This window comes from Grammomys surdaster, unplaced genomic scaffold (genome assembly GCF_004785775.1).
Source record: "Grammomys surdaster isolate TR1022 unplaced genomic scaffold, NIH_TR_1.0 193, whole genome shotgun sequence".
In the NCBI taxonomy this organism is placed as follows: domain Eukaryota; kingdom Metazoa; phylum Chordata; class Mammalia; order Rodentia; family Muridae; genus Grammomys; species Grammomys surdaster.
The window spans coordinates 10,874,609-10,894,857 of NW_021604638.1; the positions used below are offsets into that span (position 1 = coordinate 10,874,609).

At 48.6% G+C, this 20,249-nt stretch overlaps 1 protein-coding gene and 1 non-coding gene across 3 annotated transcripts in view; one reads left to right on the forward strand and one right to left on the reverse strand.

The window, feature by feature from the left end:
- The window catches only part of Rims4 (regulating synaptic membrane exocytosis 4), a 58,169-nt gene that overhangs the window by 17,863 nt on the left and 20,057 nt on the right, over positions 1–20,249 (forward strand). The window contains exon 2 of one of the 2 annotated variants that reach the window (XM_028769753.1): positions 15,180–15,185. The exons of the other annotated variant lie outside the window; for it this stretch is intronic. Coding sequence (XP_028625586.1) covers positions 15,180–15,185 — 6 coding nt within the window. The remainder of the gene's footprint in view (positions 1–15,179; positions 15,186–20,249) is intronic. 2 annotated transcript variants of the gene reach the window in all.
- Positions 10,031–10,156, reverse strand: LOC114623113. Its single transcript, XR_003711714.1, has one exon. It is a non-coding gene; the product is annotated as a small nucleolar RNA SNORA17 (small nucleolar RNA).

Below are 20,249 nucleotides of genomic sequence, written 5' to 3' on the forward strand. Positions count from 1 at the left end.
CCTGGGTCTGCCTCCCCAGCACTGAGGTTTCGAGTGTGCACCACCACATCTGGCTTTCACTCCGTCAGACTCAGAACCTCATGCTTGCAGAGTAAGCTCTTCATGGCTGTCTCCCAGCTCCACAGTTTACCCTTGACACTAGTTACAAACTCATGTACCATTCCAGCTGCCGTTTCCTGCACACACACTGCAGAGTGCCAGATGCTGTGCTGAGGTGGCGTGTGTGCTTCCATGTGTGGTCCCAGGAAAGACCTCAGAAGGTCCTGTTGTTCTCAGTGTCCAAGCTGCATATCGAGCAGATAAGCAATCGTGCTGGCTTCCCCGGGGCTCACATGTTTAAGTTACACAGGGTGTAGCCATAGTGGCAACTTGAAGAAAACACAGAAAAAGAAAATAAAAATAATAAAATAAAAGCAATCCCAGGGCTGAGTTTAAGCCCCAGAAAACACGTTTTATTTTATTCATTCATTCATTTATTTATTTATTTATTTTTATTTTTTTAGCTAGGTGTGGTCTCCTGTGCACTGAGGAAGCAGAGACGTGCAGATTCCTTAGGCCTCCTGATTTACATATTCACATTCATGTCCTTGCAAGTGTGCGAGGACACACACATACACACACACACACACACACCCACCCATGCTCCAACATGGGTACACACACCCACAACACAAAGTGATGGAAATCCTAATCTTTTCCTCCAAAAGGAGAAAAAAGTAGGGTGCACTGGGGCTGTTTTCAGAAGGGGGAGGGAGAGACAGAGACAAAGAGAGGCAGAGATAGAGAGAGACAGAGACAGAGAGGTCACATGCATGTCCACAGGGAGACTTATTTAAACTAAAGCATGGTTGTGTTATGACACTAAGCCCCCGTCATTCGAAAATCTCCTCAAAAGGAACTTCATTGGCTAGTGTCACTCGGATTTCTAAGGTCAGGTCTAGAACTGAGTGCCCTTCTGCTGTTGGTCATGAGTTTGGCCAGGCTGTATGGAGGACAGCATAGCACCTGCCGCTCAGCTAGAAGGGCCGTGGTGTGTATCTATCTCTGGCTTTCCAGTCCTTCTTCTTGTAAAATTCAATCAGTAAATAAAGTTTAAAACTGACAGACCTCCCCAGCATTTTATTCCATGCCTGGCCCTGCATTTCAATGCAAGAAGCAGAAGGCTTGTGAGCTATAAATAGCCCCAGCCTCTACTTCAGAGCGGCAGGAAGCATTTGTAGGTTGTCTCCTCCCAACCTGGTGACCTGGATTACTTCCTCCCTGCAGTGGCTTCGCTCCTTGCCACCTCCTGTCTGTCCTGCATAGAGCAGAGCAGGCCCTGTTTGTGAGGAGTTGGTGAGCATCTACACAGGACCACGCCCTCTGGCTGGGTGCTCAGGCTTGTGAAGTTAGCCCTGTCTCAGTCTTCCAGGGCGGGAGGCAGGTAGGTGTAGACAGTGGTCTACAGGAAAGACTTTTCTGGAGTAAAAGCTCAGTGAGAGGCTCTTTGGCTTTGGGAAGTAAAAGAGGCTTCCTGGAGGAGCCTAGGGAGGAAGCAGACCGGGGTGACCATGCTGGACACAGTCCTGTACACATCCAGCCTTCCCTGTTGCTAAGCAAACTATACAGAGTAAGAGTGAGCCCTGTGTGCTGTGGCTCACAAAGCTTCAGGAGTCTTGAGTAAGGGGGATGCCTCCCCCCTTTTACTGATGATCCTTGAGTCCTTGATTCTCTGGATTCCCAGCTCAGCCTAGACACCCAAGTATCTTCATGAAGCCTTCGAATTCACTACCTCACAGACTCCCCTGGTCATGCGTGTGGCCAGCCATTAGGGATTCAGTGTGCTGTCCAGTCTCCATCTGGGAACTGTAGCTCAGTCCCCAATTTCCCCCACGAATGGAGGCATAGTCTCTCTTGGGTGCCTCTAGTGACAGGGACGGAGTTCATAGCCTCTTTGGGCTCCTCCTGCTCGATCAACAGGCAGCTTCCTCTTGTATCCAAAGTCACCTTCACCATCAGCCCTAACACAGTGATGGCATGGATAATCCCGCATGTATAGTGTATAGCGGAAACGTTTTCGTTATCTACAAAATAACTATTGGGAGGAGCAAAAAAATGGATTTCAAATGCAGTCAGACCTGAGTTCAACCATCCCCTTCATCATCACCACCATCACCATCACCACCATCATCATCACCATCATCATCCACTCTGTAGGCTGTGTCTTTAACCTCCTTGTGTCTCAGTTTCTATATGAGTAAGCTGAGCACATAATGGCTCTTACAGTCGGGCCCCTGGAAGGATGAAATGAGTGTGTATGAGCAAAACCCCATCTTGTCATTACTATGATGGAGGACTTTGTGTGGTGAAATCAACACCCAGAGTGTGTGACTAGCCCTGCCCTGGGTAATGGGCACATTGTGAGGAAGTTCTCCCCAGATAGCTGTTAACCCTGCATCTTTGTTAACCCTGCATCGTGGTCGCCATCACTGGTGGGGTGGTACAGTGAGAAGACACAGGTCATGTCCAGGTGCACAGCTGTGGCTCTAGAACTTGGGAGACGGAGGCAGGAGGACCAAGGGTTCAAGGCCAACCTGGGATACATGGGACCCTGTGTTGTAAAACAAACTAAACAAATACGGTAGGGGGAAATGAAGGTCAGAAAAGTTGGGGTAAGGAGTGAGTTATAAAGTCCATTCAACCAAGGGAGCCCTTGGTCTTCCTCTTCTTTCCTTTTCTGTACCTTTATCTGATTCTCCCAACAGTTCCTATGGGGAGGGAGCAAGGAAGAGGGCTGGTAGATCACTTTGTACTGGGTACAGGGACCTCTTCAGCCTTAGCCCTGCATGGCTTCTTCTGTGATGAGCAGTTCAGGAACAGCGGTAGGAACCTTCTCTTATGCACCCCTGAAGACCTAATTATGATGTCTTTGAGCATCTTGCAGGCAAAAAGGGTCCCTGGGGAGCACATATACCTGGTTATTCAGTCAGCTTGGGCTCAGATCTGCTCTGTCAGCTGCAGGTGCAGCCAAGACCTTGTTCCCTGTCCAGGGCCCCGTCCCCACTCTTAGTCACTGCCAAAGCCAAAGTCTAATGTTTTCTCAGATTTCTGAGGCTCAAGGCTGGTGCTGGCTGGCTCTGAAATGTCCCCCATTGTCAGTGTCCTCCTTATCCAAGGAAGTGAGAAGTCTGCTACTGTATTTCCTTCTAGGGAAACTGGGCTTTGGGCCTGCTCTCTGTCTACTGGACAGAAAGCCCTTGCCCTGGCCAAGAAACCTTAGACAACGCTAAGGAAACTAGGAAAAGTATCATAGCCTAAGATGTACCTATGGTTACACTGTATCCATGATCACTGCTGGCAGGGAGTCCTAACCAATGCCTCCCTCTCTCCCAATCCTTCATTCTCTGTCCCAACTTCCCCGCTCCTGGCCTACTTCACTTGCCAACCTAGTTCCTATAAGTCCTGACACCTGGAAGCCCCAGTGTTCATAGAATGCTTATTTTCAGTTCCTAACCTTGAACCTCATTGAATTTCACGGAAGTGGTATCATCGTGTGCAGCGTTTTCTTCCCCTTGAAAATCGGAAATCGGAATTATTCTCTGGGGGAAGACAACCCTCAGTAGATTTTCAAAGGAGTCCACAAGGATCAGGATCTGAAACTGTGCTTCTGGTTTATTTGAAATGGGACTGGGTGTGTTACAAGAAGACAGGGGCTTGCTTGTGTCCAGGCTTCTGGTAAGTCTACCATAACTCTGCTGAGTGCAGGCAGTGTAAACCTGTCGAGTGTCAGTCTGTGAAGCAGGCATAAGACCCAGAGAGCGCAGGGCTGCTTCTGTCATCCACACACGGTCACTGTCAGAATCATCCTCTCTGTATGTCAGGCCTTCAGACAGAAGGGCCTGTCTTCCAAACTGTCCCTTCTCTGACCTTTCCTACATCTTTAAAATGTCCTTTTATTTTTAATTCTGTGTGTCTGTGTGGGGTGTGTGCACATGTGTGTAGGTGCCTGTAAAGACCAGATGAGAGTGTCAGATCCCCTGGAGTTCCAGGCAGTTGTGAGCTGCCTCATGTGGGCGCTGGGAACCAAACTGAGCTCTTCTGCAAGAACAGGAAGTGCTCTGAACTGCTGAAGACATCCCTCCAATCCCCTTTCCTGCATCTCAATCTCATCTTTCCCCCTTGATCAGCATGTTCCTAGCCACTTGTGCGCACACACACACACACACATACAGAGGTCAGAAGACAACCTTAGCTGTTATTCTTCAGAGGTCATCCACCCTGGTTTTAGTCTTTGTAAAACAGGGTCTCTCTTTGACCTAGAGCTGGCCAGTAATAACCCAGGGGCCACCCCCTCCCCAGTTGGGGTTACAAGTGTAAGCTACCACACTTGGCTTTTTGTGTGGGTTTTGGGGATTGAACCCTGGTCCTTGTGCTTGCCAGGCAAGCACTTTACAGAATGAGCCATCTCCCTAGCTTCAACTTGTTCTTTGCACAAACCATGCATAAAGCTGATATGGGTTTTATGTTCCTCTCCCTGGAGAGATATTCACACATTCATTCCTTTACTCCCTTCAGGTATCTTTAGTTTTCATTTTTGTTTTTAATTTTTGGTGACAGAATTTTGCTACGTAGTTAAGGCTACCCTTCAGTTCACTGTGTTTGGCCTTGAACTCACAGTTTGGCCTTGACATGTGACAATCCTACCTCAGCCTCTCGAGTGCTAGGATTTCAAGTGTCTGATGCCACACCCTGTTTCTGTCTTCAGTTCTTTACCAGCTTAGCATGCTAAGCCCACCAGATCGTCTATGAGAGAACCCCCACCTTCACCCCCTGCACACGAGTTCTCTCGCTGATAGTTGCCATGTCTAATGTTTGCTGACTTATGTTGCCCATGTGAATTTCAGTACAACAAAATAGTACTTGCCATGTAAAACATGTTTAGAAAATACCTCATAGCCTGGCAGTGGTGGTGCACATCTTTAATCCCAGCATGTGGGAAGCAGAGGGGGCCGGATTTCTGTGAGTTCAAGGCCATCCAGGGCTACATGGAGAAACTTTGTCTTGAACCCTCCACCCCCCAAAAAGAACAAACAAACAAACCACCAACATCCAAAACCCCGGAGTGGATGAACACGTGAATGGCTCTTGTCTGGTCCGAAGTGGGATTCTTTGGTCTCTTATACTCCACAGATGTCTGTAATGTAGTATGTCAACAAACTGCTATTTCCCTAGAGGCTTCCAGTGCAGCAGTGAGCCTAAGCTTCCAGGGTTGGGTGTGCTCGGGCACACCTGTACGATTGAGACCCCTGGGATACAGATGCTGAGACAGGGCTCTGGTGGAGCACGTGTAGCTGGCCCTTCTGTAGCTGTCTCTTCTACCCATACTAGAAGGGCCCAGGAACTCAGCTGCCATGCTCAGTGTTCTCCCCACACCCAACTCACCTGCCCTGGCCAGTGCTCTCCCCTCTCCTTCCAGGACAAGAGCACACATGTGTGTGCATCTGGTGTCTGAAGAAGCAAGGTGAGACTGGGACCAGCTGACAGAACTTAGATATACCCAGGACAGGTGACTGGCCCTACCTGGGGAATCATGGGATAGAGCCATTGAGAAGTGTCATGGGAGGTGAGAACTCTCCTGTCCCTTGGCAGGTTGCCTGGTGCCTCACTTGGCTATCCATGCAGCCACTTGGGAACCGTGGGAGGACGGTGGCATCCCATCCCTTGGGAGCTGGGTGGCCCTTCTATATTTCAGCTTTCTACCTGAACCTGTGTCCTTGCAGTTAAAAATAGCCAGGAATAAGAGTACAAGGGCACCCTGTCCTTTGCCACTTGGGGATTCTGCTCCCTCTTCCTAAAGAGGTCTGTGTGACTACAGATCGGAGAAGGCAACACCTTGAAGAATCATCCAATCACCCGCCTGTTATCTTAGAGGACAAGCCTAATCCTCTCCCTCTCCAGTCTAGTGTGACTCAAATGAGCTATGGATGTCACCACTGGAAGGCTCTCTGGGGGAGACAGGCATCTGGCAGGAAGTCCCAGAGGCCCTCTAGGCTTAGGACCTTGGCAGACATCACCAGTTAATCCAGTCCCTCTTTCCCAGGACCATGGCAGGCATCACCAATCAACCATGGCACTTTTTTTTTTTTTTCTAAATCCAGACACAGTGTAAGAATTCTTAGCATGGGGTATTTTAGGCAACAGCTACCAGAGAGAGAGAGAGAGAGAGAGAGAGAGAGAGAGAGAGAGAGAGAGAGAGAGAGAATATGAGAATATGTTGATCATTACCAATCTGCCAGAGGGGTTGGAAATTTATCTGCTGTCACGTGGAACGTCCACAGCTGGCACCAGACCCACCATGCCTGGGTCCCCACTAGGGCTTGCCCCCTCTGCCCCTGCTGCTTCTTTTCCCCCTTCAGATCCAAGGCTTCTAGGTGCTGAAGAGCAGCTTTTAACCCGAGACTTACAAGTCCTGAAGATCTCTGCGGTGCATTGTCTGTCTGGCAGGTTGTTTCCTAAGGGAGGAGTGAATAGCATTCATCAGCTCTCAAGAGGCTCCTTCAAGACCAAGAAAAGTGATGAAGTCAGAAAAGAGAGGAATCTTGCTACTCAGTATGTGGGCCACAAATCAACAGCGGCAGCCTCACCTAGGACTTGTCAGAACGGCAGACTTTCAGCTCCCACCACCCCAAATCTGCAAAGTCAGAACCTGCATTTAACCAGACCCCACCCCCACCCCCCACCCCAGCCCCAACCATTTGCACATTCCTGCCGAGAGGTACCAGGCTAAAACTCACTGGGCACAGCCTCTGTGTGAAGCACTGCTGATTGCCAAGCACCTGTACAGCTCTAAGGCAGGCGTGGTCCCTGCCCTCATTTGAGAGAATGAAAAGAACCAGGTGCCACAGCCAACCTGGGCCTAGCAGCTCTTCAGGTCTGCTAAGGCCAGTTCAAGAGACATCATTGTTTAAACTTGGGGTGTGTGGGGAAGGCCCTGGCCTGCATTAAGCTGGAAGTTTCTTGTTGGGAGGAATTAGCTGGCACACAGAAGTGCTATCCTGCAGAGCAGTTCACAGAGAGACTGATCTTGGGATCTAAGGGGCTGAGCAGATCAACAGCAAATCTATTGCTGGAGGCTGCCATTTCTCATAGCTCCCAGTGCTGAAGGCAGCTTGCCAGGGTGGAATTGCTTTTAAGGGTGCTGCTGCTCGGTGCTTTCAGCTGGTTCCAACTGGTCAGCTCTAAGGTATGTCAGTTGAGAAAGGTGTAGATGACACAGAAGGCGAGCAGCTTGTCTTGGTGGGCTTGGGAGGAAGGGATTCCATCATCCCAATCCTACCCTCCACCACGTCCATGTTCCCATTGTTGAGGGCTAGGCTGTTCTGGGACTCTCCATGAGGCCCTGATGTATGGAGAAACCGGAGAAACCTGATTCCTAAAGTCAGGTACATGCTTGGCAAGGCCAGTAATGGCTTGCGGCCAGGCCCTTGGGGAGGCTGTGGCTTTGGAGTCTGAGAACCTAACTCTTCCCCTCAAGGGACGATGGTTTTCAGTCCCAAAGGCCACCATGTGCTCAGTCTGTGGAGCACTTGAGAGACTCCTGTGTTCCCTGTGCAGCATTGCATGATTAGCTTCCTGCTGACTCGGTTCTATTGTGGCGGGTTTTTGCTGACACTTGCATTTTTCCCTTTAGGAAAACCGTATATAAGATGCCACACTTCTTAATAAACTTGCTCGGCCTTAAGACAGCTTGTTCAAAAACCTCCTGATCCCAAATTTTCCTGTCCTCTTTATCTTCTGATCCCCTGGTCCTTCCTCTCAGGGATGTGACACTGAAGAACAATCTGCTGGTCCAGGCCACCCTTGTCATGGTGTTTTCGTTTCCAGGTTCCTGTTGGTGTTCAAGTACATTCTGAGATGAAGGTTTGCCTGGCGTCCAGCAAGGTTCCCAAACTAGCTCCTTGTTTAGCTAGAATGTTCCCTATCCCTGCAGAGGCCTTCCCTACCCTAAACTACCGTCTCCTTGACTTTGTGGGTTCAATGTAGAATGGGATTAAAGTCAGGTCTGGGATATGAGATGATATGGATGGATATGTTACACACACAGACACACACACACAGACACACACACAGAGACACACATACACCTCTTATTGGAATGTAATCCACATATTATATAGTTCACCTATTTGGCTTATAGAGGATACAATTCTGTGGGTTTTAGTATATCGACAAATGCAACTATCATCCCAAGCCAGGTGTATATTTTTGTTACCCCCTAAAGATACTTTGTATCCATGACTACTTTCCATCCTTCCTCACTCCTGCCCTGGCAAACACTAACCTTTTTTTTTTTTTAACTTTTTATTGGTTCTTTGTGAACTAAATATCATGCACCCCCAACCCCACTCGTCTCCATCATCCTCCACCCTTGTAACCTTCCCCCAACAGAGAAAAAGATTTCACTGTGGAAGCGGTAGTGTGTCACAGTACAACCAAACAACCACACTTCTTTGCTTGCAACATTGCAATGACTTGGTCTGGTACGAGGCCTCTGGCTTCTGCTGCTCTATGGATACCCGCACCTCACTGAGATCTTCCAGGATAGCCTGTTGTTACTCGGTGTGAAGATCCTGTAGTTTTGGCTCTGTAGGACCGGCCCCTTCATGCACTCCAGCAGTTCACTAATGGTGTAAATGTTCGAGTGGACCAACTCAAAGTCCTGGCTCTGGGCCTGAGAGGTAGCTGAGCTGGTCAGCCCACAGGCTCTCCTACACTCACGCCCTTGAGCCTGCTCACCCACAACCCCCACATCCAGGGCCAGCTTTATGTGCTGCCCAGGCAAGGTGCAGGGCCTGTGCTCCCAAGTGACACAGCAGGTGAGGGGCAGGGCCATCTCTTCCACTCTGATGACCTCCAGGCCAGTTCTCCTGCCTGCTGTAGGTGGTAAGGCAGGGGTTGGGAGGGGGGCTCATCACTCCCTCATCCATGTCACTTCACAGCAAAAAGAAAAAAAAGCGGCAGGGCCAGCTCTCCCATGCTCATGTCCTCAGGCCAGCTCGCCCCTGCCCCTGGCACCAGGGTCAGGATGTGGGCCAGCTCTACTGTGCTGCCCAGGTGAGGTGTGAAGCCTGCCCTCCTGAGTGCTGCAGCTGGTGAGGGGCGGGGACGGCTCTCCTGCTCTCATGACTCCAGGGCCAAGTCTCCTGTCTGCCACAGGTGGTGAGGGGCAAGGGAGGAGGAGGGAGGTATCTGTCCCTTGTCCACACAATGGAACGGGAGAAGAGTAATAGGGCCAACTCCCCCACCCTAGTATCCTTGGAGTCTGGCTCACCCACAATCACAAAATCAAATGTTTGGGATGGGAGTGGCTGTTGTTGGGGAGGGGTCTTCTCTCCTGAGTACCGTAGCTGGCCAGGGGATGGAGTTAGCTTCCCTGCTCTCAAGCCCCCAGGACCAGCTCTCCCATGGTGCCTAAAGTGAGGGGTGGGGACAGTTTTGCACAGTCCTCAGACATCAACATGTTCCTGAGCAAGCAGCCCAGACCAGGGACATCTGCCTGGCCTTTGGTGGTAACAGACCCAGCTGCCGAGTCTCCAGTTCTGCCTCTCTTCACTGTGCCCACATCCTTCTGTTTCTCTTTCTCTCTCATTTCTCCACCACTGACTTGCTCCTCTTAGTGGTGCCTCAGGTTATCTCAGGTCTCTGAGTGCCTGAGGTCATCTCAGGAGTGGTCTCAGGAGTGCTGTGCCCCACTCAGGCATTATGGCAGCAAGCAAGGGTCGTCTCTGGCATGGTCTATTCCCCCAGGCCTGCACAGTGCCCAGTGGGTCATCATCTCAGGCTAGCTCCCTGTCCAGGACCAGTGTTGACAGTCTGGTTGTCATCTTAGGCTAGCTCCTCACCTGGCTTGTCTGAGTGGCCCCATGCAAGGGCCGTCTGTCTCTCTCAGGACCCTCAGCTCCAGGCAGGGCTCTTTGAGGTGACTCACTCCTAGTCCTGGGAACGGTTGGGGTCTGTGCGGCACCTGGACTGGTGGTCTTCTCAGGCTCACTCTACAGGATATTAGGTTTCAGATGTTCCTAGATCAGAACTCTGAGCAGAGACATGGCCTCTCTCCCCCCTGTCACGGATGCACACATGACACAGCAGCCACACCTGCAAGGCTTCCAGGGACAAGTAGTCTTTTTATTTCAATAGATTTGCTTCAGTGTCTTATGTAAATCAAGTCATTGAATGTGTGTGTGTGTGTGTGTGTGTGTGTGTGTGTGTGTGTGTGTGTGCATGAGAGAGAGAGACAGAGAGACAGAGAGATTGGTTTCTTTTATTTAGCATAATGTCAAGGTTTATGTCGTAACATATAAAGCTCTTTGTTCCTTTTTATAGTGGAGTAATCATCTAATTGTGCGTATACGCCATGGCTTGCTTGTCTGTCCATGACTTTATGGACTTGTGGACTTTCTGGATCTAGTGATGGATGCTGCTTTGCACTCTACACAGACTGAGCTTGCCTCTCACCTCTGCCACTTTCTTGGTGAGGAACCTTTGGCAGATTGCCCCAGTTCTCAGAGCTTGGAGTTTCTGGGAACTGGGAAGACTGTGTCTACCTCAGTGTCATTGGTAATTGTGGCTGTAATCTACTCAGTACCCTTACCTTGCTGTGACAGGAGCGGTGCATATGTTATGCCATGAATCCAGCCCCACAAGGGACAGGAGGGAATCTAGTTCACAGTCAGTATGGCTCTCTGCTGTGATGGGCTGCATACTGCCTCGTCATAATGAATCATTTAGTGACTAGATGAATTTTTTTTCTCCAGTGTGTGTGGCCAAGCCTCCCCAAGATTGTCCATCCTCTGGATCTATTACCACATTTCTTTCTTCTTCTTTTCTCTTACACTTTTGTTTTAACCTTTGAAATATACAAAAAGTACAGTGGCCGGAAACGCTCTCCATGGCCGTCTTGCCTACTTCCTGATGCCACTAGAGCCACTGGAGTGTCATTTCTCACACAGGACTTGCTCCTTCACCTCAGGCTCAGAGTTATTCCTAAGACAGGACTCCCACTGACTCATAAATAACGTTGAATATGAGCAGGAACTAGACCTCGGTATAAGTCACTGAAATTTGGAGCCTTTGCTACTGCAGCATAGCCCAGTGAAAGCGGACTGATACATCAAGTCCTTCCAAAGGTATGTAGTGGATTCTATCACTGTGGCTAGCATGCGAGGGAATCAAGGCTTATATAAGTGCAGTAACTTTTGTTAGTTGCTCAGAAAGTGACAGAGGCTAAGCTGGGATATATTCAAGGGCAGAGTACTTGCCTAGCATGGACAAAGCCCTGGACTCAGATCCCAGGACTACAGAGGAGTGATGGGGAAGAGGGCTACTCCAATCCTCAGCCCGGTTATGCAGCTCCAGAGCCTGTGCCGCTGAGACGGAAGTGAGTGGGTTGTTCGGTGAAGGATGAGTAACCGGGTGTAGCTGGAGCACCTGCTAAGAGCGTGGCATCAGGCTTTGTAGTACAGGTTTGGAACAAATCCTGGAAGTCTTGGATGCTGTGTGTACCATGAAGCTTCCCAGTGCCCGACAGGACATAGGCTGTACCTTTGCCCACAGTCCACTGCTTTCAGTGTGGTGTATGCAGTGTCCTGGTGGAAATGGCTTCCTGAGAAGAGGTTGGCGGGGTGTAGGCTGTCTCTCTCTGACTGTTTTGAGGCTCCTTCACTATAAGGCCATTTCATGTCGGCCAGGACAGAGAGAATAGCTGCATCCCCTCCTCGGCTGAATGTAGGACCCCTCCCCCATTGTATTTACTCTGCATCCAGAATGTTTGAGCTACCATTGACCTTTTGAGTGCACAATTTCCCCCCACCTTCTGCCCACACGCTTTCCACTTGTCAACATAACCTTCAGCTGCACCAGAGCACAGCCCTTGCATGGTCAATGAAATACTATTTTATTTGCAATTAAGTATAATTCAGCGTTGAAACGGTTCTGCTTTCAAGCCAGACTCCGCCTCTGCCTCTGGGGTAAGATTAATTATCTCTCTCCCCGGGTCTCATAATGCCGCGCACACATCTCTGCCCTTATTCTATGCTACATTGTAATTATGGCACCTTGAGTTATAATTGCCCCTTTACTTGCCTGCCTCTTCAGGTAGACGGAGTTGCAGCAATGTCTGGGTTTCATTCATCCGAGTTGTGAGTCTCCAGCAGGGGCTGTGGTACTGAGTAGGTAATTAATGAAGAGATCAGTGAATGAGAATTACCTGTTCCCCCCCTCCCCTCCCCCACCCGATAGCCCCTTAAGGATTGTTCTTTGGACACCCCACCCCTACACTGAGAAAAACACAGTGTAAGAAATAAGCCCTGTAGGTGCAAATAGAATTCCTTTATAGGGCAGAAGCCGGTAGGGTTACAAAGCCCTGTGTATGTTACAGACTGTAGCCTGGAAAGTCTCTCACACCCTCCCTTCTGTCTCCCTTGCATCTGAATCCTCACCACTCACCTTTCTTCCTTGTCTTCCCTCTCTGTGTCGAGACGGTCTTTCCTTCAGACCCTCTGTAGTAGGCCTCCAAGAAGGCCAGAGACATTCTCTTCTCTTTATCCCCAAAGGCAAAAGTGATAGGGTCTGCAGAGAACCAAGATCCTGCTCTTACTTCAGCTTTCTGCCCACTTTGGTACATTAGCACCAGATCTCCGCCTCTCCTTGAGAAAATGGTCCAGACTCAGCGTCAGTGGCAGCATGTGGGGGAGGGGATAGCCATGAGCACTTCTCATGGTTGAACTTAGTGATGGGATGTCCTGTGAAAGCATTAAGGTGTTTTTTTTTAAATAGCTGTTAATATTTGTGTGTGTGTGTGTTGTATGTATATGGAGTGTGTGTGTGTGTGTGTGTTGTACAGAATACAGGTGTTCGTGCTGATGCCTTATGGAGGGCAAAGAAGGACATTTGTTAGATGTCTTACTCTCTGTCACTCAATTGAGCCAGGGGCCAGGCTGGTGGCCAGCAAGCTACAGTGGCCTTCCTGTTTCTGCTTTTCGAATCCCTGTAGTTACAGATGCTTGTGACCATACTCATATTTTTTTTCAAATGTGCTTTGGATCCAAACTCAGGGCCTCCTGGAGCTTTTCCTCACTGAGGCATTTCCCTAGCCCCTGAAGCATGATTCCTCTGGGGCAGCTGATGGAGAGGACATGTTATTTTACAATACACTAGATGAAATGACTGTGTCTTCTAGTGTTGAAATTGTCTCTCCTGTGAGCCAGGCCCAGGCCTTTATGCCTGACCAGCAGCACTGTGACCTCTGCACTTGGCTAGCACCACGGACAGCTCCCACGACAGCGCAGAAGTGGTGGGAGGTGGTGGCGGTGGCGGCTGCTGCTTGGTTTCTATGCCCAACAGTGTCTGAGGACTTTAAAAATCACTCATGACTTTGTACCAACAAGAAGGCCAAAGCCTTGTATAATTTAGCTTCTGCCCACATTGGTTATCCAGCACCATAATCCTGGAGATGCTGAAATGTGTGTTTCAGTATCAATGAGATGACCACTCTTAGGCCTGGTACTGGAGAACAGATGACGTTGAATGAGGTCAGTGATAATATGCAGACTTTCCTTAATGCCAGATGGTCCCAGACTAGATCCTACTCCTTCCTCTCCCATCCTGAGTGTTGTCTGCTTTCTGTACATTTAACAGATCTTTCTTCTGGAGGATGCAGGTGTGGGCCAAGTCGACATTCACCAGCAATCTTTCCTCCATCACTCCCCAGCAAAGATTCTCTGCTCTGAATGCCATTCTTCAGAAATGGCTTCCTGCTGAAGGGCAATCTATGTGTTCACCTACCCAGCCCAGCGCATGCTCTAGGGAGCCTCCCAAATCTGTATCCTGTGGCCTAGCGTCTCCAAGCCTTAGGTTTGTGCCTTGCAGAACTGTGCACAAATGGTCATCAAAAGACATGTACAAGAATAGTCTTGGCAGAGCCATTTGTAATATCTCCATATGGAGATTACCCGAGTGCTCACCAATAATAGAATGCATGGGAATTATTTTGATACATTCACACATTGTACTACAATAAAGAGAGTGAATGAAAAACCATTAGAACGACAAACATCACAAACATAATTTTGAACGAAGGAAGCCAGACAGTTAAAGACAATATATTAGGTGGTTCTAGGTATTAAAATTACAAGACAGGCTGGGGAGATGGCACACCCAGTAAACTGCTTGCAGTACAAGTGTGAGCACTCAAGGTTGATCCCAGCAGGCCTGTAAAAAGCAGCAGTGCCCATCGCTAATGCCAGCACTGGGTAGGCAGAGACGTACAGGTTTCTGAGCTCTCTGGACAGTCACTCTAACCTATCGGTGAGCTCTAGGCTCAGGGGTCTCAAGAGATAAGGGGGAGAGTATTTGAGGAAGACACACAGCATTGACCTCAGGTCTCTATACATCCACACAAATGTAAACCACACACACACATATTCACACACAGAGAGGAGGGGAGAATATAATGTACAACACAGTTTTCTTCTTAGGAGTCCAAGCAGTTATACTGTTCTTGTGGTGGGTAGCTGGGTACAGGTGGGGATGCTTCGGGGCATCGGGAAAGTTCTGTTTCCACATCTGGAAGCTGGCACTTGTAAAATATTCATCAGAGCTCAGAGCACCCAAAAACCATATAGTACATAATTGTATACTTGTCTTTGTGTATATTATAATCCAACAAACACTTGCTTTAAAAACATCTCCCTCCTAGGCTGGGTGTGGTTAGACACATCTGTAATCCCAGCAATAGAGAACCTGAGGCAGGCAGATCTCTGTGAGTTCAAGGGTAACCTGACATCTGTTTCAAGTACCAGCCAGCCAAAACTACATAGTGAGACCTTATTCCCCCCCCACCACACCAAAACAAAAAAACAAAAACAAAAAAAAAACAAAAAACAAAATAAACTCTGTCCAGAGAAGAAGAGAGGGTCTAAGACTTTCCGTGCACGCTGACGTAGGAAGTTGAGGTGGGGTGTTCTGGCTGCATTTGGAAGTACTCCACCTGAGAGAATGCCAAGCTCACTGGGGGAAAGGGAAGTGGATCGGCTGCATGAGGCTGGGGCGGTAAATGAGGATCAGGTCAGAAAAGCAGTGTGTTACAGCCTTTGATGTATTCTGTAAGCCGTGGGATGTCTCAAAAGTTTCTAATCAAAGAGATGGAGGTTCTATAGAAAGCGCATGCAGGCCATGGGTGGGAGCTGGTGGGAAAGGACAGGTTTGTAGTGGACACAACATTTGGCATAAAAGAGGAAAATGGCGGTGAGATATTTTAAAGTTCTCTCTGTGTGTGTGGGTATATGTGTGTGTGTGTGTGTGTGTATCTATGTGTATGTGTGAGTGAGGGTGTGTGTGTATGTGTGTGAAGGTATGTATGTGTATATGTGTATGAGAGTATGTGTGTGTAAGTGTATGTGTGTGTATGTGTGTATGGGTGTGTGTATGTATTTGTGTATATGTGTATGCTGTGTATGTATCAGTATATGTGTGTGTGAGAGTATGTGTGTGAGTGTATGTGTGTATGTGTATATATGTGTGTATGTGTGTGTGAGTGTGTGTGTGTATGTGTATATATGTGTGTATATGTGTGTGTGTGCATGTGTGTGTGTATGTGTGTGCATGAGAGAGGGGGAGGGATGGGGTCAAACTCAGAACTTCATATGTATCTTTAAAATGTTCTACCACTGGACCACACTTCCAGCCCCTCCCCCCTTTTGCCGTAGAATCTCACTGCATTACTCAGGTTAGCCTTGAACTCTCATTTTCCTCCCTCAGCCCCCAGAGTGCTGGGATTACAGATATAATCGACCATGCACTGCTGAGAGGGAAACAGGGAAAAGGAGATGGGGCATCTTAGTCAAAATCATGTAGCCAATGGTATGCTGGAGCCAGGGTGAAGGACTCAGAAAATCTGAGAAATCTTCTCAGTGCAGATGCTGCCATGTCCTGAAGATGCTGTAGATATCTCAGTGAGCATCTGTGGACCACAGAGCAGGGAGCTTGACAGTCAGATATCACAGACATGCCCACTGATGCGTGCCTCTCCTGGAGCCTCAGTTGTCTTCTGAACTGAGAAGATATTGGAAAGTCCTCATGTTCTCTCCAAATGGAGCCTAACCTGGCTTGAAGGGAAGGCAGATTCTGATAGCTCTAGTCAGAGGCAGGGCAGTAAGGGTCTTCATGGAAGTTTTGTGATTACTTGGCCTGTTCCTTGGAGACACAGCCAGAGGTACTGTTAGTACTCTGGACCCCACGGATGGTTTCAGCCTTCAAGGTAGATTTGAAAGCTCAGCCAAGTAAGGCAGGGGAAGCTAAACCCACTGGGATTAACAAGGCTGGGGAGAAGTCGGCCACAGAGGAAATATTGCCATCAGAAAAGGCAGCCATGTGCTAGGGCTTGCTGTCTCTCTCATCCTGGCTTTAATTAACTGAGTCACCCAGAGCTCTTTTGTACCTTGGGATTCACAGGCTGCTATGTGGGCCTACAGTGGACCCTCACAGAGATGGAATTAGACACTCGTTGTGGGACTAGTGGTGGTTAGGGATGGAGGATTTGGGGACCTGGGACAAGTCATATAACTTCTCTGTGTCAGGCTCTCTGTGTAGAAAACAAAGCTGGTGACATTCACCTGCAGTGAAATGCCCAGGTGAGGAGTAGCTCGTCACCCACCATCCTCCACCTCTGTTCTCCTCCTGAGGCCTCTAGTGGCTGAGGATGCAGGGTCTGTTCCAGCTCTGCTCCTGGTTTCACGCTCGATCTAGCTTGTCTGATGTATGTCTGGATACATTACTGAACGACTCCAAGCCTGCTTCTTTGTTGTAAAATTAGGCTATAACGCTTGCCTCTCAGAGGCATTGTGGATTGAATTACATGTCTAACGGTGCACAGAGTAGGGTAACTGCTAAAAATAATTGTGTCTGCTCTCATAATTTGTCATCATTATTTTCCTGCTCTTTGTAAATGCTCTTAGAAGAAGATGAGTTAAGCCGTTCATGTTCAGGTATGAGCGACTTGAGTAATAGTCCCTTGCTATCTTTGCTGGAGACATGTGGTTTTCTAGGGGACATGTCTTTACCCAATCAAGTGAAACACAAGTTTAGTGGGGTGGACAGCTGGGTGGTGTCCTCATTGCTAAGTGGAAGCAACTGGGAACTGATCTCACGCTGACTACATGGGGCTGGCATGCCCCTGCTCCCGTGTGCACAGAGTCCATCTCCAGTAGAGGCAGATGTCAGGAGTGGGCTCAAGCTGGTTAGGAAAAGCCTCCTTGAGAGAGATGGCTTTGGACTCTGTGGTAGAGATCAGTGGATCTATTTTAGTGGTTCATCAACAATCTGTCTTGGGGGTGGAGAGATGGCACTGGCTGCTCTTCCAGGGGACCTGGCTTTGGTTTCCTGTACCCAGTAACCAGTTCCAGGGGAGTCTGATGCCGTTGGCCTCTGCTGACACCTGCATTCATGTGCATACACACATACACACACACACACACACCCCTACATATCATTAAAAATAACAAAAACTATATCTCAACTAAAGAATAGACCTGTATGAGGGTACCAGCAGGGTGGTTCAGCCAGGAAAGGTGCTTGCTGCCAAGACCCAGACCCCACATGGTGGAAGTAGAGAACTGTCTCCTCTGATTTCCACATGTACCATAGTGTACACACACACACACACACACACACACACACACTCACGCAGAGGCGGGGGAGGGAGGGAGGGAGGGAGGGAGGGAGGGAGGGAGAGAGGGATCGAGAGAGAAATCAGAAAGACCTGGCTGGATTTGGCATCAGCTCTGCCCTGAACAGCTGTGAATATCTGTGTGTCTTTAGGAATGTTACTTTGGGATACAAAGACTTGCGTTGTAGCCCAGGCTAGCCACACATTTGCATTTCTCCTGTCTGCACATCCCAAGACCTGGCATTGCCACTGTGCACTGCCACACCCAGTGTCAGTCACTTTTCTGTCCCCACTCTCTTCCTGCGTCAAGTGGAGTGGTGACTGTCAAGGTCGTTGTGAGAATTAAGTGGGTCGATGGCACTGACATAGCAATAATAATACAGTGGTGACAGCCACCTTTGCTGTGTGCTGGCTTGCGTCACTAGAATATCCAGAGGATGAAATCCTATTACATTATTGCATAACCTATTACGTTTATTTTAATCTTTTATTAGATTTGTTCTTTGACAGTTTCACACACATACACACACTCACACACACAATTCGGGTTGCTGCTATTCCTCCCTCATCCCTGTCAACACCACTTCTCTCCATCAGTCTGTGTCTTATACCCACATCTTACATGTGTGCATGTTTGTGTAGCCTACTGAGTTTAACCTGCGCTATCTGTGTGACCATGAGTATAGAACTGTCAGTTGGCGCATGGTGGGCTCATCCCTGGGTACGCAACTGAAAAAAAGATGTGTGCTCCCTTCTAACAACCCATCAGTAGCCAATAGTTCTGTGGGGAGGATCAGAGCGCCGTTGGCCCCTTTCCAGTCTACTATTGGCTGTTAGCAATGCCAGTCTTGTGCAGACCCAGGGGCCTTGCCTCTGTGAGGTCCTGGTGACGCTGGCTGAGCCACATGGTAACTTGTTACATTTAATGCTCACAGCACTTCTAAGAATTGTGTGCTGTTACTCCCAGTCTGTGACAATCTGGGTTACAGAGTGTCTAGTGTAGGTGTTGTTTAAGGATAGACTCTAGGGGATGCTTTGAAGTTTGATGTTGGGCATGAGGGAAGGGGGAAAAGCAAGGAGAGGGAGTGAAGATGGGAGCGTTCTGAGGATGGACATGCGCAGCTCGAACTGCCCAGCCTGTGAGCCAGGCTTGGGGGTGGTGGGGAGAGGGGAGGCTGTGTGGGGATTGATTTGAGACAGAATCACTGGCATCTCTGGTACAGTGATTAAATTTAATTTGTCAGGACAGGAAGAGCCATTTTAAGGCTTGAAGTAAGGTCATGGCATGGGTAGAGCTGTGATCTATTTGCAAATTTATTTGTATTTTAGTTCCATTTATATTGTGGACTTAATGTATTTAACTATTTTTAAAAAAATCCAAATGACAAATAAGAAGCACACGAGAGAGAAATATAATCTCCTCCCCAGTGTGCTGGATAGTCTAAATCGGTGACGCTATTGGCAGAGTCAGCTAAAGCAGAGCAAACATCTACCCTGTGACCCAGCAGCTCTACTCTCAGGTACATTTCCAGAAGACACAGGTGCAGACTCCCCCCAAGAGCCTTCCGCTAAACTAACCACAGCATAGCCTCAAACTTGAGAAAAAGCCAGCAAAAGCCCACCACCCAGACAGTGCGTAAACAAGCCGTGTGGAGGGACCACCCAGGCAGTGCGTAAACAAGTCGTCTGGAGCCTGGTGCATGGATCTCAAAGGTGGAAGGCAGCAGATGAAAGCAGCCTCTTCTCACCAGAAAAGACTCACGCCTTATATAACAGTGAGAACCAGGCGAAAGTAACCGCTGCCATTAGAGACCAGTGTGGTGGCTGCCCCTGTAACTGACAGGTGATGGGGCGGCTGGGCTCCTCAGGGTCCTAGTGACACTTACTGCTTGTTTGTTTGTTTGTTTGTTTGTTTAAACCTCTGCTGATTATACAATCTTCCCTAGTTTGTAAAAATCCACCGAGCTCTACACTTACAGTCTGTGCACTTATTCTTAGATTAAAAAGATATAAAAACTGGTCTTGGCCACACTCCTTCTAACAACCCCACCCCACAGTTACTCACCATTGGCTTTTTAGTTCGTATCTTCCTAGATTTTTCTGTTCATACGAATAAACATAGAGATGAACTGTCCTCTCTTCTCTCCCCCCTCACAGAGGCACACAGACATGCTCACATGCACACACACACACATGCGTGCGTGTGCATACACACAGCTATCTATAGCTTTACAGAAATGGCACCATGCTTTGCATATTGCCTGCAACCTGCTTTTTTAACTTACCAGTCTGTGTCACTGCAGACATAGAGTCTTTTCGGCAGTTACACGGTCTTTTATTGTGGTGATGTGTTATTTAATTAACCGGTCCTTCATCGAAGGGCAGTTAACTCCAGCGTCTCATGGATGTGAACAGTACAGTGGGGAGCCCCTTGGCGCATCACTCTGTGTTCTTCTGTGATTGCCTGGGTAGGACTGAGTGGAGTGCTTCAGTCGGAAGTTTTGGTTTGCTGTTAATGGCTAGTAGGTCGGTGGGTTGGAAGCGGCTC